The sequence below is a fragment of the Hippopotamus amphibius genome, chromosome 8, assembly GCF_030028045.1.
Source record: "Hippopotamus amphibius kiboko isolate mHipAmp2 chromosome 8, mHipAmp2.hap2, whole genome shotgun sequence".
Taxonomy (NCBI): Eukaryota; Metazoa; Chordata; class Mammalia; order Artiodactyla; family Hippopotamidae; genus Hippopotamus; species Hippopotamus amphibius.
Genome location: NC_080193.1, coordinates 82518462 through 82537062, shown reverse-complemented (window position 1 = coordinate 82537062; position 18601 = coordinate 82518462). Strand labels below are relative to the sequence as shown.

The 18601-nt window shown below is 39.0% G+C and overlaps 1 protein-coding gene across 1 annotated transcript; it reads left to right on the top strand.

The window, feature by feature from the left end:
• Nucleotides 1–7452: 7452 nt before the first annotated feature.
• LOC130859196 (protein TFG-like) lies at nucleotides 7453–8082 on the top strand. The gene has a single exon (XM_057746498.1). The coding sequence runs from the start codon at nucleotides 7453–7455 to the stop codon at nucleotides 8080–8082; it is 630 nt and encodes a 209-aa protein (XP_057602481.1).
• The last annotated feature ends 10519 nt before the right edge of the window (nucleotides 8083–18601 follow it).

The window sequence follows — 18601 nt, the reverse complement described above, 5'->3', positions numbered from 1 at the left end:
GGTTTCTCATATATGGCTTTTATTATGTTGAGGTAATTTCCTTCTATGCCCATTTTCTGGAGAGCTTTTATCATAAATGGATGTTGAACTTTGTCAAAAGCTTTTTCTGCATCTATTGAGATGATCATATGGTTTTTATCCTTCAATTTGTTGACATGATGTATCATGTTGATTGATTTGTGTATATTGAAGAATCCTTGCATCCCAGGGATAAACCCCACTTGATCATGGTGTATGATTTTTTTAATGTGCTGTTGGAGTCTGTTAGCTAGTATTTTGTTGAGGATTTTTGCATCTATATTCATCAGTAATATTGGTCTGTAATTTTCTTTTTTTGTGACATCTTTGCCTGGTTTTGGTATCAGGGTGATGGTGGCCTCGTAGAATGAGTTTGGGAGTGTTCCGCCTTCTGCAATATTTTGGAAGAGTTTGAGAAGGATAGGTGTTAGCTCTTCTCAAAATGTTTGATAGAATTCGCCTGTGAACCCATCTGGTCCTGGGATTTTGTGTGTTGGGAGATTTTTAACCACTGTCTCAATTTCCATACTTGTGATTGGTCTGTTCATGGTTTCTATTTCTTCCTGGTTCAGTCTTGGAAGATTGTATTTTTCTAAGAATTTCTCTATTTCTTCCAGGTTATCCAATTTATTGGCATATAGTTGCTTGTAGTAGTCTCTCATGATGTTTTGTATTTCTGAGGTGTCTGTTGTTACTTCTCCTTTTTCAGTTCTAATTCTGTTGATTTGCATCTTCTCCCTTTTTTTCTTGATGAGTCTGGCTAATGGTTTATCAATTTTGTTAATCTTCTCAAAGAATCAGCTTTCGGTTTTATTAATTTTTGCTATTGCTTCCTTCCTTTCTTTTTCATTTATTTCTGCTCTGATCTTTATGATTTCTTTCCTTCTGTTCACTTTGGGGTTTCTTTGTTCTTCTTTTTCTAATTGTTTTAGGTGTAAGGTTAGGTTGTTTATTCAATAATTTTCTTGTTTCTTAAGATAGGACTGTATTGCTATAAACTTCCCTCTTAGAACTGCTTTTGCTGCGTCCCATAGGTTTTGGGGTGTTGTGTTTTCATTGTCGTTTGTTTCTAGATATTTTTGTATTTCTTCTTTGATTTCTTTAGTGATTCCTTGGTTGTTTAAGAGTGAATTGTTTAGCCTCCATGTGTTTGTATTTTTTGCAGTTTTTTCCCTGTAATTGATATCTAATCTAATGGCGTTGTGGTCTGAGAAGATGCTTGATACGATTTCAATTTTCTTGAATTTGCTGAGGTTTGATTTGTGACTCAAGATGTGATCTATCCTGGAAAATGTTCCGTGTGCACTTGAGAAGAAAGTGTATTCTGTCGTTTTTGGATGGAATGTCCTATAAATATCAGTTAAGTCGAGATGGTCTAATGTGTCATTTAAAGCTTGTGTGTCTTTATTTATTTTCTGTTTGGATGATCTGTCCATTGATGTAAGTGGGGTGTTCAAGTCTCCCACTATTATTGTGTTCCTGTCGATGTCTCCTTTTATAGCTGTTAGCATTTGCCTTATGTATTGAGGTGCTCCTATGTTGGGGGCATAGATATTTACCATTGTGATATGTTCTTTTTGAATGGATCCCTTGATCGTTATGTAGTGTCCTTCCTTGTCTCTTTTAATAGTCTTTACTTTCAAGTCTAATTTGTCTGATATGAGTATTGCTACTCCAGCTTTCTGTTGACTTCCATTTGCATGGAATATCTTTTTCCATCCCTTTCCTTTCAGTCTATATGTATCCCTTGGTCTGAAGTGGGTTTCTTGTAGGCAGCATATAGAAGGGTCTTGTTTTTGTATCCCTTCAGCCAGTCTGTGTCTTTTGGTTGGAGCATGTAATCCATTTACATTTAAGGTGATTATTGACATGTGTGTTCCTGTTACCATTTTCTTAACTGTTTTGGGTTTGTATTTGTAGGTGTTTTCCTTTTCTTGTGTGTCCTACTTAGAGAAGTTCCTTTAGCGCTTGTTGTAAGGCTGGTTTTGTGGTGCTGAATTCTCTTAACTTTTGCTTGTCTGGAAAGCTTTTGATTTCTCCCTCAAATCTGAATGAGATTCTTGCTGGGTAGAGTGTTCTTGGCTGTAGGTTTCTCTCTTTCAGGACGTTCAGTATATCCTGCCATTCCTTCTGGCCTGCAGAGTTTCTGTAGAAAGGTCAGCTGTTATCCTTATGGCTTTTCCCTTATATGTTGTTTGTTGCTTGTCTCTTGCTGCTTTTAATATTTTTTCTTTGTGTTTAATTGTCGTTAGTTTGATTAATATGTGCCTTGGTGTGTTTCTCTTTGGGTTTATTCTGTATGGGACTCTCTCTGCTTCTTGGACTTGGTGAATTATTTCCTTTCCCATGTTGGGGAAGTTTTCCACTATAACCTCTTCAAATATTTTCCCAGACCCTTTCTTGTTTTCTTCTTCTTCTGGGATGCCTATAATTCGAATGTTGGTATGCTTAATGTTATCACTGAGGTCTCTGAAACTGTCTTCTATTCTTTTTATTCTTTTTTCTTTTTCTTGCTCTGTGGCATTTATTTCCCCCATTCTCTCTTCCAACTCACTCATTCATTCTTCTGCCTCAGTCATTCGGCTGGTTATAGCATCTAGAGTATTTTTAATTTCAGTTATTTTGTTATCCATTGCTGTTTGTTTTTCTGAGTTCTTATGAACTGTTTCTTGTACTTTCTCTATTTTGTTATCGAGATTTTGTATCATTTTTACTATCATTACTCTAAATTCCTTTTCAGGCATTTTTCCTATTTCCTCCTCATTTATTTGGTCTTGTGGGTTTTTTTCCTGCTCCTTTGCCTGCATGGTGTTTCTTTGTTTCCTCATGGTTGTCCAAACTTTTGGGGTTGCTTGTCCTGGCTATAGAGGTGTTTATAGAAGACTGTCCAAGCCTCAGACTAATGGCCAAGTGTTGGGTTAAACAAATACTAAGTCTAGGAAACACATACATGTATAAGACACACAATTACTGAATCCATTAGGACATAAGGCTCTAGAAAGACCTGACAGAAACCCAGTGTGCTATCAGATATTCAAAGAGAAACCCAACAGAAATTGACAACTGAAACAGAACAAATCAGAGACAAAAGCAAAAGCAAACTAACAAACAAATAACACCTTACACATACAAACACTAATCCAGGGAGATTTTGTAAGCTAGGATCAAATATAGAAAAGAGCTAGAGTACCACCAGAGAGAATGGAGATTCTCAGAATGAAATTAGACAATTATACTAAGAACTAAGATAAAGACAAAAACCTAATATTAAATACCAAGGCGGTGCGTCATCTGGAGAATAGGGCAAGGAGTCTGAGCAGATCGATAGTGTTGCTTATAAGTATGTTAAGATAAAATAAACTAAAAATGGATGGAAGAAAGGGGAACAGAAGAGCGTAGTGTGATTGGAAATATGCAAATAAAAAGAAAGGAATAGAAATGTATAAAAGATAGGGATGAAAGGAAAGTATGAGAGATATATTGTCCGTACTACCAAAAACTTAGCTAGAAATAGAAGTATATAAAAAGGAGAAAAAATAAAAATAGAATAAAAAATATCATTAAAAAATTATGTTATAAAACTTGTAGATCCCTTAGGACTAAGATTGTAATTAATAAAGGAAAAAGAAAAATCCAGAACTGATCCCAGAATGGACCTAGTTCAATAGGATTGATACGAATATTTCTGTTTCCTTAGAGTCTCAGCTGTAAGTGTCCTACTCACCTTGGGTTTTTTTGCATTATTCTGTGACCAGCAGAGCTTCCTGTATTGTTCGTCCGTAAGCCTTGGTGTGTGGGGAGGGAGAGGGTACAATAGTGGCTCCTTTCCCTAGGAGTGAGTGAGCAGTGGCTCACTGTTTTTTCAGTCGGGCTTGGAGGTGCCTGTTGCAGAGGGATGTCGGTGGCTCAGGTGTAAACAGAAAGTCTTAGAGTTGGGCCTCTCTCCCGGTTTTTTTTTCCTCGGCAGCCTCCCTGCTGCTGGTGTTCCAAGGGGTTTTAATCCAGCCACGCCCGAGTGCCTGAGGGTACTTGTTATCCCTGAGTGCCTTGGGTGGCCCACAGGGCGTCTCTCCACTGCCTGTTGCAGAGGTCCGAAAGAGAGAGAGAGAGGCTATGCGCGTGGCTCCTCTCCCCCGCCCATGAGCCTGCAGCCTCCAGCCGCCATCATGGCCAGGCAGCTCTCAGGGACGGGCACTCCTCACCTCGGACCTCTTCCTTCCTGTCCTCTCGGTCTGTCACCTTACTGGCAACAATGTTTTTCACCCTGAACCGGCTTTCTGGTTCCCACGCTCCCCCTCCCAGACCCTGTGTTCATCTGTGGATCCACGTCTCCCTCCGGGAAGGCTGAGCTGCGGTGCGGACCCTCTGTATGTTTCTCACTCCCTCCCGTCTGCCACAGCTCCGCCGCTTCACCCTCTTTGAGCCGTCGTAGATGCCTCCCTACCGGTTATGTCGGGATCCTTGCAGTCCTTTCTGGTGTCCAAGGTCGTCTTCTGGTGTTTAGCTGGTTCTCTGTGGGAATTATTGCGTCCTTTGGTGCATTCCCAATGCATCTGTGGAGAGGGATGCATTTCACGTCCCTCTACTTCGTCACCATCTTTTTTCTCCCGGCCTGGGATTTTGATTGGTATTACACATCTGGTAGAATGGCCAACACTTAAAAACAATGAGAATAGCAAGTGGTGATGAGGGTGTGGGAGTGACTAAAATGTACACGAATTGCAGGTGAGAATTCAAAACGGTAAAGCTACATTGGAAAGAACTGGCAGTTTCTTATAATGTTAAATGCGTGCTTACCATATGATACAGTAATCCTGCTTTTTAGTTAATTATGACCAAAGGTAAATGTATACAAATACTCATGGCAACTAGTCACCCAAACTAGAAGCTATCCTCAAGTCCATCAAGTGTTGAATGAGTTCACAGTTGCTGGTGCATCTAATTTGGGGGATGGACTCAGCAATAAAAAAGAACAAACTACTAATACATACAACAGCGTGGATAAATCTCAAAAGCATCATGATAACTGAAAGAAGTTAGGCACAGGGGACTACCTATTGAATGTTTTCATTTATGTAACATTCTAGAAGAGGCAGGACTATAGGGAACATAAATACCAAGTCAAATGGCAAGAGTGGGGAGAGAGAATTGACTGCAAAGGGATAGAAGGAAACTTTACATGTTGATGAAATTGACATATCTATTGCTGTGGTCACTACACAATTGTATATATTTGTCAAAACTTTCCAAATGGTATACTTCAAAAAGAAGAATTTTATCCTATAAAAATTATACCTCCAAATACAAATAAAACACCCCCCCCCCCAGTTTCTAGAAAGACCAATCAGTTAGTGTTACCCACACAATTTATTCTAGACTTTAATATTCTAATGTTGACATAAACTACAAGTGTTGGGGCTTCCTCATCAATATTGGAGTTAAGAAGAGATATGATGTTGGAAACATGGTGACAAGACCCTAACACTTCTTCTTTCCTATTTTTCTGCCAGTAGTTGCCTATTCTTATATTTAAATACTTCTACTTTTTTATATTTATATTATATATGATGTAAGATTTAACCAGTAGCTTGTTTCTATATAAGTAATTTTAGTAAATCATTTAATATAAGCCCCTACATTTCTTATTAATTCAAGTTAACTTGTTTTAAAAAAGTATTCTTTACAAACTGTGAGATGGATTTTCAAAGTTCTCTTACAGTATTCCCTGTAGATTTCCTGGCTTAGATTTAATTTGAAAGCTGTTATATAATTTATTCTCAATGAAAATCTTGTATATTTAGTTGGTAAGCCTTTTGAACACATTCACAAGTATATACAGACCATGACCTTTGCAAAACAAACTATTGTCCTCAAGAGCTTTTGATCGAGTGGTATACTGTAGCCATAACAGCTGCCATTTAAACATCTTATGGAAAAAGGTCAGGCACTTATTGTAATTCATGTGACTGATGGAAGAAAAAACAACAAAAAAATGCATTTCTCCTCCCTACTTTTCAACTTTTTCCTTTTATGTAAGAATGTAAAAATGATTTTAGTTTCATTCGTATTTATGTTGCAATTCATTATTTTCTTTCTTTCTTCTTTTCTTTTTTTTTTTTAAATCATGTCTATAATCATTCACCAAGTAGTTCTCTGTGGATGCAGAATCCAGATGGCCTGGCAGATGGAGCCTGGAAGATTGGTTAAAATGTCCCAGACACATCCATCACTTAAACACTCCATAGGAAATTTGAATAAAACTGAAGATCTGAAATTCTATGGACTGTAGAGGGTAGTCAGCTGTAAAGTTCATGTGCAAACACATGGTTGATTATCATTTCTTAAAGGAAACTTCTTGCATTGTTATTTTGCTATTTGTGCATTATTTAATGGTTTGCCATTAAAGAAAATCTACCAAATCTTGATGAGAAGAAAACTTAACTCAGATTTCTCACTTCTTTCAAGTTTTTTTTTTCCTCAGTTGTAGAAGCTGGACTTGGAAATGATTCTTGTAAATCAATTCAAGGAGTTTGAGGTGTTCTTTTCTTGGACAGAAATGGGGAAATATTTTATTTTTCATGTGGCAAACGTTAATCGGTCACATCAGTTTGTAAATATGTTTTTCTGTAGAGGGACGTTTTCCTCAGCCATTAATAAAAAATAATAACTTAATCAGCCCAATCATTTACTAAATAGTAATTATGTGCTCATATCAAGAGATAAACTATTGTTACTGTGTTTTCACATAATAGATGCTCCTTATAAAGTTACTCACTCTCTTGTACTTACTATTTCTGCACATGTTGAAAACCACGCGAAGACTAGAGCATATCTAAAGATTTCTCTGGCCCCATGAGATGCACCAACGTGGATTAGATTTAAATCTGGAACAAACAAATGAAGGATAAAAAAGTTTTCCTTAAAAATCAAACAGGGGGGGCTTCCTAGGTGGCGCAGTGGTTAAGAATCCGCCTGCCAATGCAGAGGTCACGGGTTCGATCCCAGCTCCAGGAAGATCCCACATGCCGCGGAGCAACTAAGCCCGTGTGCCAAAAAAAAAAAAAAAAAAAAAAAAAAAAAAAAAAAAAAAAAATCAAACAGGGGGCCTGCTCGCTGTGAGGTGGAGCGAGAGGACAGATTTTCTTCTTGTTCCCGCCCCTCTTCTTTCCCCACCTGCCATGTCCTGGGCCCGAGCTCTCGCCTAGGCTTGGTGAGTCCGTGCGATTGGCCGGGGCCCGCGCGAGCCTGCCAGCGAGGTGCGGTGCTCGCGGAGCGCAGCCGAGTGGGCCGTGACCGCAGCCTTCCCTCAACGCCCCACGGTGGCGGCCTCGCGCCAGTCGGATCAGCGGAGACCCGCGGAGGGGCGGCAGCGGCGGCCTCGGGAAACCGTCTTTCTCTAGAGTTATATACATATAGAACATCCTGGAGTCCACCATGAAAGGGCCACCCAGTGCTCCTGCAGAAGACCGTTCAGGAACTCCCGACAGCATTGCTTCCTCCTCCTCCGCAGCTCACCCACCAGGAGTTCAGCCACAGCCGCCACCATATACAGGAGCTCAGACTCAAGCAGGTCAGAGCGAAGGTCAGATGTACCAGCAGTACCCTCAGCAGGCGTGCTACGGCACTCAGCAGCCACAGGCGCCCCCGCAGCCGACGCAGCAGTACGGTATCCAGTATTCAGCAGGCTATAGTCAGCAGACTGGACCCCAACAACCTCAGCAGTTCCAGGGATACGGCCAACAACCAGCTTCCCAGGCACCGGCGCCTGCCTTCTCTGGTCAGCCTCAGCAACTGCCTGCTCAACCGCCGCAGCAGTACCAGGCGAGCAGTTACCTTCCACAAACTTACACTACCCAAACTTCTCAGCCCACCAGTTACACAGTGGCCCCTGCCTCACAACCTGGAATGGCTCTACGCCAACCCGGGGCTTATCAACCAAGACCAGGTTTCACTCCACCTCCTGGAAGTACCATGACCCCTCTTCCGAGTGGGTCTAACCCTTATGCACGTAGCCGTCCTTCTTTTGGTCAGGGCTATACCCAGCCTGGACCAGGTTATCGATAAAGAGGCTCAGTTACACTGATGAATGTAGCTGCTAGCTGTTTGCCTCCCAAAAGACGCCAATATTACTATTTTAATTTGTATTGAAGTTCAGAAATTTAAAAAGCGGAGCATTTTTTTATGATGTTGTTGCTGTTAATTGAAAGTCTAATTTGCTGGAAGAAAAAAAGACCAAAATGAAATTTTTTTTTCCTCCCCTGCTTAAAATTGTAGCAGCTTCCTAGTTATTTTGGAACACTACTCTTACATGTGTGCAAAGTGATTGACTTTCTAGCTTGCCTTGCCCAGAGGATGTTAAAATGCTAGGTTGAAGTTCAGCCTTCTTACTTTGGCTTTTTACTATTAACATGATGTACTAAAGTAGATCCCTTTGAGAAGACTAGATATTATGTATAAAATGTAACATTGATAGGTTAATAAAGATGATTGAATCCAAAAAAAAAAATCAAACAGGAATGATATATTAGTGATTTTCAAAAAAATGCCCAAACACTCATGTCTCTGTATTTTCAAACCAGGTGAAAAGAGTGGAAAGAGTGAATAGTTTAAAAAATGTGTCATACCATATATAAATGAAGTGGGCATTAATTTAGGATATTTATAAGCAAATGCCTGATGGTTTTTTATCTTTAACAAGAAATTAAAGGTCATGGGCAATTTTGCTCTTACATCATTTTGAGGCTCATTTTTGGAGATTCCTTGTTCCGATTCACCTATCTTATATTCTAGTTCAATGCTTCTGCAACATGGCACTGCTGGATATACAGAAGATACTTTTGAGCAATTCTTTGCATTGTAGAAGAAGACGTATGAGGCGAGAAAGCTTAGTTTTAAGTAGCCTTACTAGCAAGAAACAGCATTTGGCCTGAAATATAATTTCAAATGCTATTTTTCAGTTCTTGTAAAAAAGAGAAGTGGGGTGGGAGGCAGGAGAAGGGCATGACCTTGATCATCATCAGAGACCAGGAGATGGGAGCCCTTTGGAAATCATTTCATTCCACCAAAATTTTATTGGATTTATTTTTATAAGGGCTTTTCTATTTACATGGAAAGACACTTATTCTATTCATTTTAGTGACACAATCTCATTTTAAATATTTTTAGATTAAATAAATAGAATATTAAATGTGAGCACAAGTAGTAGTAAGTGAAGCAGAAATGTGTAAATGGCATGATTAGAGTTCTGAGACCACTGTGCTGGCAAAATAAGACTTTTCTCCCACCCCTGGACTCATACTTTTGCCTCTTCATGTTTATTCCCATTTCATGAGAATGAAATGATCTTGATTTTCTGCAAGTTTACTTCTGGTACATTTTGAAAACTAATTCCAATGTCTTTGGAGTCCATTCTGAAGACCTTTCCACATCAGTTGGTTTGGTGACTTCCTCCTCTCTACTCACATACAGTTCATTTTTTCCTTTTTAGATTCTGACACCAGTGAACAATTCCATACTCAATCATGGGAGGGAGGTTTCCCATATACTACCAAGCAATTATTGGACACCCACTGGATGTCCTACAATTCAACTCAATTCTGACACTATAAACTTGGAGGTAGCATCACATCCCATGGGTTAAGGGCTCAGTCTCACAAGGCTGCCTCTTCCCCACTTCAGATGCTAATCACAAATCCAGGTTGTTACTTGTGCTTCTGACCAACTAACTATAAATCAGAAACTCCCAGGACCCCCCTCCTTGTGTTTGATTAATTTGCTAGAGTGACTCACAGAAGTTAGAGAAACATGTTACTTACTAGATGGCCAGTTTATTATGAAAGGATATGACTCAGAAAAAGCCAGATGAAAGAGATGCACAGGGCAAGGTACACGGAAAGGGGGAGGAGGTGCCATGCTCTCTCCAGGTGCACCACTCACCCCACATCGCCACATGTTCACCAAACTGGAAGTTCTTAAAACCTTATCCTTTTGGATTTTTATAGGTGCTTTGTTACATGGGCATGATTGATTAAATCATTGGCCCTTAGCAATTGCTTCAACCTACAACCCCTCTCTCCTTTCTGTAGGAGGAAGAGGTGGGGATACTGAAAGTCCCAGTCTTCTAATCCAGTGGTTGGTTTTTCTAGCAACCAGCTTCCTTCCTTCAGTAATGTAGGTGCTTTCCCAAAAGTCACTGCATTAACATAATAAAAGCCACCTTGAACTCTCTTGTCTCTTAGGGGAGATTCCAATGGATTTAGAAACTCTGTGCCAGAAACTGGGACAAAGCACAAATAGTATTTCTTATGATCAACACAATTTCACACCTTTCTTATCATTTTTCCTTAAAAGAAGACTGAGAAATAAGAGTGTAAAAATATAAGCCCACACATATTCTTACTATCTTGGTAAAACTATGTGAATTTTCAGACCCCTTTCACATAGCCTCTTGTGTCTGAGTCTGACTTGCACTACACCAGGTAGAAATCTCTGTCATGTTTTGCTATGAGATTGTGACTTCTCATGGGTCAGTGTTTTCACCTTGTTCTGTGCCTCCCACCGTCCTGAATACATGACCACCTCACCATTTCATATTCTGGTTTGCATAGAAATATTTGAGACAAACAAAGTCTTCATTTTAGCATCTGTGTTAATTTTTCTTCCTCTCTCTGTGGCTTGTCCTTTAAAATCTGTCTCTTTAAAAAGAAAATCATCTACACACACTTTTGATCTCTGATGTCTGGGATCTGATTGAAGGTTGAGATATTATTAGCTTGAGTGGTAAAGGAGAGCTTGAATTTTATGCCACATGTTTTTTTTTTCTCCCCAGGAATTTAAATAATGCTTGATTGTACTGAGGCGTCATTGTTGAGTGCTGCTAGAAAATCACTGACTGTCGGCCCATGATTGTAAGAAAAGAATTCACAAACATGTGAAAAAAACAAAAAAAGGCTGAAAAATTACATGGTGATTCCACGGAGGAAGATTAGAAGGCCAGTGGCGCCTGCTTTAAGGCTAGCAGTGGCCTGAGAGAATGGAAGTCCTTCTGAATTATTGGTCATGTATATTATTCTGTATTTGGACTTGAAGTATTTTGTGATAGGAAGTTAGACTCTGTAGCAGGTCAGTGTAAAATCAATTTTAGTCTTTAGATAGTAATCACATAACAAATGTTGTGGGCAGTCGTGAATATCCATGAGCCTTGGTTTCGTCGTTTGTAAAGGAGAGAAATAACCGAATTTCAGGACAATTACAATAAGTGTAAAACACCAAACATAGAGGGATGGCCCAATAAGTGACAGATTAAAAGCCTAAGAACTTTAGTTATTTACAGATAAGCATATAAATTGTGTATCTATGTCATCAAAATGTCACACTGATATTTTACTACTGTCTGGATAATTTGCTACAGCAATAACTCCAGCTTTCTGTGTCAGAGTATTACTGTGGTCAGGAATCAGCTGTAGTATGAAAATATATGGTTTTTTTTTCAGATTATTTGTTCAACTTTATTTGAACTTGAGAATTACGGCATTCATACTTTAAGACGTTCCTCTCATAATATAGCTGCTTTATCAAGAAATATGACTAATTAAGAAGAAAATAAAGACGGAGATACCATCTAGAAACTATTGGAACTCAGATGGTGCCCCCTTCAATCTCTGATTCACTCAGTATAAGAGTAAATTAAAATATATATGTTTAGGGCTTTGATAAAAGGTCTCATCCTCTTTTATTCTCTTCCCTTTCATTAATACAGTGTTCATTTTACACATAAGACCTTAGATTTGCTTACAAAAGCACCATGTGTAATGAATTCTCCTCTACGAGGGATCTAAGAAGACCATCTGGAAAACAGAGAGTGTGTATGAGTCAGTGGTTCCAACAGCTGGCATTGATGTACAGACCTTCTGCCACTAGCCTTTGGATTTTCACTGCTGAGTTATTATAATTCTAAATACACTATTGCTGGGTTTTTTTCCCAATTTTTTAGACTAAACAAAAGCAGTTCACCCATTTCTTCCACCACCCTATCCCCACCTCTGGCAGCCACCAACCTGTTTTCTGTATCTATGAGCTTCGATTTGTTTAATATATATACATAATATATATATTCTATCTATAAGAGTGATCATAAGGTACTTGTCTTTTTCTGTCTGACTTATTTCACTTGGCATGATGCCCTTGACAACCATCCATGTTGTTGCAAATGACAGGGTTTTATTCTTTTATGGCAGAATAATATTCCATTGTATTGATATGCCATTATATTTTCTTTATCCATTTCTCCATCCGTGAACACTTAGGTTGTTTCTGCACTTTGGCTATTGTAAACATTGCTGCAATGAACATAGGAATGCAGATATCTTTTCAAATTAGTGTTTTTGTTTTCTTTGAAAAATACCCAGCAGTGGAAGTGCAAGATCACATGGTAGCTCTATTTCCAATTTTTTGAGGAACCTCCAGAAAATACATGTTTGAGGCTTAAATAATTACATATATTTTTTAGGTGTAAATGAATGTGGGACCTGAACTCTACAAATCAGTTTCTCCATCTTCAAATCGAGACAATAAGGATTATCTCATGGGCTAGTTTAGTGAACTAGTAGTTCTTAAAGGGCCACCTCAGGGGCAACATCAGTAGTGTCTGTGAACTTAAAATTGCAAATTCTCAAGTCCTCTCTCAGATCAGTAGTTGTGAGGCCCAGCAACCTCTGTGTAAAAAAAGCAATATCAAGCCTTCAGGTATTTTTGATGCACCTAAAGTTTAAGAACCACTGGTTGTGACTGATTTGACTGGGAAGAGATGCACGCTAGCATACCATTATAGACTATATTTCTACCTTATAGATACAATAGTTATAAATAACCTCAAGAGCTAGTTATCAGTAACTTGCACTAAAATAATTAGTAAATGATTGTCTTGAAGTTGTTTTGATTTTAATATAATATCAAATTTTAAATATATGTAACAATTTTTAATAATGACTATTTTAACTAGTTTGCAAAGTTCCTGAAACTTGATAATCAGCTCTCCTAAACCTGTAGGAACCATCTTGAGCACGGCACTTGAGTAGTAATATTTTTCTTTTTTTATCTTATTTTTTTGCCCACAATTGGTAGACTATCAAGCACACAGATGTACTGGAGAGGAGCTTATAGCACTCTTGAAAGTCTGCTGAAACAACCCACTCTTCCAAGTAGGAAAGAAGCTACTTTAAGGAGAGAACTTAGGCTGAAAGATGTAGCATACCAGTAAGTTGAGGCAAAGTCACCAGCATTCAGCTTTTAATAATTTTCTAATCCAAATTGGTGATGTATGCCATAAGTTATGACTGCACATACGCAAGAAGTCATCTCCATCATTGCGCTATGGAATTTGTTCTAACTTTTTAGTCATAGTGAAGGTCAGTCCGTTCTTAAAATGGACATATGCCCATCCCGTGCAGAACACTTGCTAGTACATCAGAAAGATGTAGGGCATTTCCATGTAAACACAGCATGCTGTGGTTAAATAGGTATCAGATGCAAAGTTGAAAAGCTGTCCCAGGTTCCTCTGGAAAATATCCTCATTACATGGAGAGTCAGAGCATCACCAGAACAGAAAGGCCATCACTTATCTGGCAGGCATGGATTTATAGCTCCATCTCAAAACCCAGCTTCTCTTCTGCTTCTTTCAGCACAAGTGTGCCACTTGCTAGAAAGAGTAAGCTAAAAAGAAAAAAGAAAAAAAAAAAAACCCACAATGAGGGGGACCATCATAAGATATTTGGGCAAGTTATGTGGAAGTACTTATCTGGAGTTCCTGAACATTTATTTCTTCTGGTGAAGTTCTGAAACATATACAAGAGAATATAGGTGAAATCACTCTTTATTAGCTGGAGATTTTGTTCTAAATATCGGGAAGGAGCCAGGAGGAAGCACATGGAGGTTATCATTTTCCCACTCCTAAGCAAGCTCAAGTAGTCTCAAACTAAGCTCTGTCCTTCCTTCCATGAGAATAACTAGACCCTCCACTTTCAAGGGTTTGCTGTGAAGATTCAATGAGAAGATGCAAGGAAAGCATTTAGCATGGGTTCCTAATGCCTGCAACATAGTGATTGCTCAGCTGTGTTCGTATTACAGAAGAGCATGCTGCTCTCAGTGTCCATACCACACCTGGCCCAAGAATCCAGATCTTCAAAGGTTAATCCAGTAGCCCCAGGCATGGTGGTCCAATAGGAGAGGAGGAGCCTTTCAAAAGTGGCATGAAGAAAACAATTTCAGTTTATGAATAATTCTAGACCTCTTACTGTTCAAGCAGAGTAGAGGAAAAATGCTAGAAGAAGAAATTAAGAGAGAGAGAGAGAGAGACAGAAGAATCAAGATGGCGGAGTAGGAGGATGTGCGCTCACTCCCTCTTGCAAGAGCACTGGAATTACAACTAACTGCTGCACAACCATCGACAGAAAGACACTGGAACTCACCAAAAAAAAACCACCCCACATCCAGAGACAAAGGAGAAGCCGCAATGAGATGGTAGGAGGGGCGCAATCGCATTAAAATCAAATCCCATAAATGCTGCGTGGGTGACTCACAAGCTGGAGAACAGTTATACAACAGAAGTCCTAAGGGTTCTGAGCCCCACGTCAAGCTTCCTAAACTGGCGGTCCAGCAACAGGAGGAGGAATCCCCAGAGAATCAGAATTTGAAAGCCAGCGGGATTTGATTGCAAGACCTCCACAGGACTGGGAGAAATGGAAACTCCACTCTTGGAGGGCACACAAAAAAGTGTACTCACCAGGACCCAGGGGGAAGGAGCAGTGACCCCATAGCAGACTGAACCAGACCTACCTGCTGGTGTTGGAGGGTTGCCTGCAGAGGTGGGGGGCAGCTGTGGCTCACTGAGGTGACAGGGGCACTGGCAGCAGGGGTTCTGAGAAGTGCTCATTGGTGTGAGCCCTTCCAGAATCACTGTTAGCTCCACCAAAGAGCCTGTAAGCTCCAGTGCTAGGTTGCCTCAAGCCAAAGGACCACCAGGGTGGGAAAACGGCCGCACCCACTGGCAGACAAGCAGATTAAAGTGTCACTGAGCTCCACCCACCAAATCAGATTAAAGTTTTACTGAGCTCCACCCACCCAGCCCAACCCACCATTAGTCCCTCCCATCAGGAAGCACCCACAAGCCTCCTAGACAGCTGCCTCCACAAGAGGGCAGACAGCAGAATCAAGCAGTATTAGCAGTATTTCATCTTGTGGAACTGAAAAGCACAGCCACAGAAAGACAGAGAAAATGAAAAGGCAAAAGACTTTGTACCAGATGAAGGGACAAGATAAAACCCCAGAAAAACAACTAAATGAAGAGGAGATAGGCACTCTTCTGGAAAAAGAATTCAGATAATGATGGTGAAGATGATCCAGGACTTTGAAAAAAGATTGGATGCAAAGATCGAAAAGTTGCAAGAAAAGTTTACCAAAGACCTAGAAGAATTAAAGAACAAACAAACAGAGATATGCAACACAATAACTGAAATGAAATATACACTAGAAGGAACCAATAGCAGATTAACTGAGGCAGAAGGGTGAATAAGTGACCTGGAAGACAGAATGGTGATAACCGCTGATGCAGAAAAGAATACAGAAAAAAGAATGAAAAAAACTGAAGGCAGCCTAAGAGACCTCTGGGACAATGTTAAATGCACAAACATTCACAATATAGGGGTCCCAGAAGGAGAAGAGAGAGAGAAAGGACCTGAGAAAATACTGGAAGAGATTACTGGAAGAGATTATAGTTGAAAACTTCCCTAACATGGGAAAGGAAATAGCTACCCAAGTCCAGGAAGTGCAGAGAGTGCCAGGCAGGATAAACCCAAGGAGAAACATGCCAAGACATGTAGTAGTCAAATTGACAAAAAATTAAAGACAGAGAAAAGTTATTAAAAGCAACAAGGGAAAAATGACAAATAACATACAAGGGAACTTCCATCAGGTTAACAGCTGATTTCTCAGCAGAAACTCTAGAAGCCAGAAGGGCACGATATATTTAAAGTGATGACAGAGAAGAGCCTACAACCAAGAATACCCAGAAAGGATCTCATTCAGATTCGACAGAGAAATCAAAAGCTTTACAGACAAACAACAGCTAAGAGAATTCAGCACCACCAAACGAGCCTTACAACAAATGCTGAAGGAACTTCTCTAAGTGGGAAGCATAAGAAAAGAAAAGGACCTACAGAAACAACAACAAAACAGTTAAGAAAGTGGTAATAGGAACATACATCTCGATAATCACCTTGAATGTAAACGGACTAAACGCACCAACCAAAAGACACAGACAGGATGAATGGATACAAAAACAAGACCCATATATATGCTGTCCCCAAGAGACCCACTTCAGACCTAGGGACACATACAGACTGAAAGGGAGGGGATGGAAAAAGATATCCCATGCAAATGAAAATCAAAAGAAAGCTGGAGTAGCAATACTCATATCAGATAACATAGACTTTAAAATAAAAAATGTTACAAGAGACAAGAAAGGACACTACATAAAGATTGAGGTATCAATCCAAGAAGAGGAGATAACAATTATAAATATATATGCACCCAATATAGGAGCACCTCAATACATAAGACAAATAATAACAACTATGAAAGAGGAAATCAACAGTAACACAATCATAGTGGGGGACTTTAACACCCCACTTACACCAATGGACAGATCATCCAGACAGAAAATTAATAAGGAAACCCAAGTTTAAATGACACAATAAATCAGCTGGATTTAATAGATATCTATAGGACATTACATCCAAAAACAGCAGATTACACATTCTTCTCAAGTGCACATGGGACATTCTCCAGGATAGATCACATTTTGGGTCATAAATCAACCCTTGGTAAATTCAAGAAAATTGAAATTGTATCAATCATCTTTTCTGACCACAACACTATGAGATTAGAAATCAATTACAGGAAAAAAACTGTAAAAAACACAAACACATGGAGGCTAAACAATATGCTACTAAATAACCAAGAGATCACTGAAGAAATCAAAGAGGAAATCAAAAAATACCTAGAGACAAATGATAATGAAAACACAATGATCCAAAACCTATGAGATGCAGCAAAGGCAGTTCTAAGAGGGAAGTTTACATCAATACAATCCTACCTCAAGAAACAAGAAACATCTCAAATAAACAATCTAACCTTACACCTAAAGAAACTAGAGAAAGAAGAGCAAACAAAACCCAAAGTTAGTAGACGGAGAGAAATCATAAAAAGCAGAGCAGAAATAAATGAAATAGAGATAAAAACTATAGCAAAAGTCAATAAAACTAAAAGCTCATTCTTTGAGAAGATAAATAAAATTGATAAACCTCTAGCAAGACTCATCAAGAAAAAGAGGGAGAGGACTCAAATCAATAAAATTAGAAATGAAACAGGAGAAGTTACAATGGACACTGTAGAAATAAAAAGCACCATAAGAGATTACTACAAGCAACTATATGCCAATAAAATGGACAACCTGGATGAAATGGACAGATTCTTAGAAAGATATAACCTTCCAAGACTGAAACAGGAATACACAGAAAATATGAACAGACCAATCACAAGTAATGAAATTGAAACTGTGATTAAAAATCTCCCAACAAACAAAAGTCCAGGACCAGATGGATTCACAGGTGAATTTTATCAAACATTTAGAGAAGAGCTAACACCCATCCTTCTCAAACTCTTCCAAAACATTGCAGAGGAAGGAACACTCCTAAACTCATTTTATGAAGCCACCATCACCCTGATACCAAAACCAAAGATACTACAAAAAAAGAAAACTACAGACCAATATCACGGATGAATTTAGATGCAAAAATCCTCAACAAAATACTAGCCAACAGAATCCAACAACACATTAAAAGGATCATACACCATGATCAAGTGGGGTTTATCCCTGGAATGCAAGGATTCTTCAGTATACACAAATCAATCAATGTGATACACCATATTAACAAACTGAAGGATAAAATCCACATGATCATCTCAATAGATGCAGAAAAAGCTTTTGACAAAATTCAGCAGCCATTTATGAGAAAAACTCTCCAGAAGGTGGGCATAGAGGAAACCTACCTCAACATAATAAAGGCCATATATGACAAACCTACAGCAAACATCATTCTCAATTGTGAAAAACTGCAAGCATTCCCTCTAAGATCAGGAACAAGGCAAGGATGTCCACTCTCGCCACTACTATCCAACATAGTTTTGGAAGTCCTTGCCACAGCAATCAGAGAAGAAAAAGAAATAAAAGGAATCCAAATTGGAAAAGAAGGATTAAAACTGTCATTGTTTGCAGATGACATGATACTATACATAGAAAATCCTAAAGATGCCACCAGAAAACTACTCGAGCTAATCAATGAATTTAATAAAGTTGCAGGATACAAAATTAACACACAGAAATCTCTTGCATTTCTATACACCAACAATGAAAGATCAGGAAGAGAAATTAAGGAAACAATCCCATTCATGATTGCAACAAAAATAATAAAATACCTAGGAATAAACCTAACCAAGGAGGTAAAAGACCTGTACTCAGAAAACTATA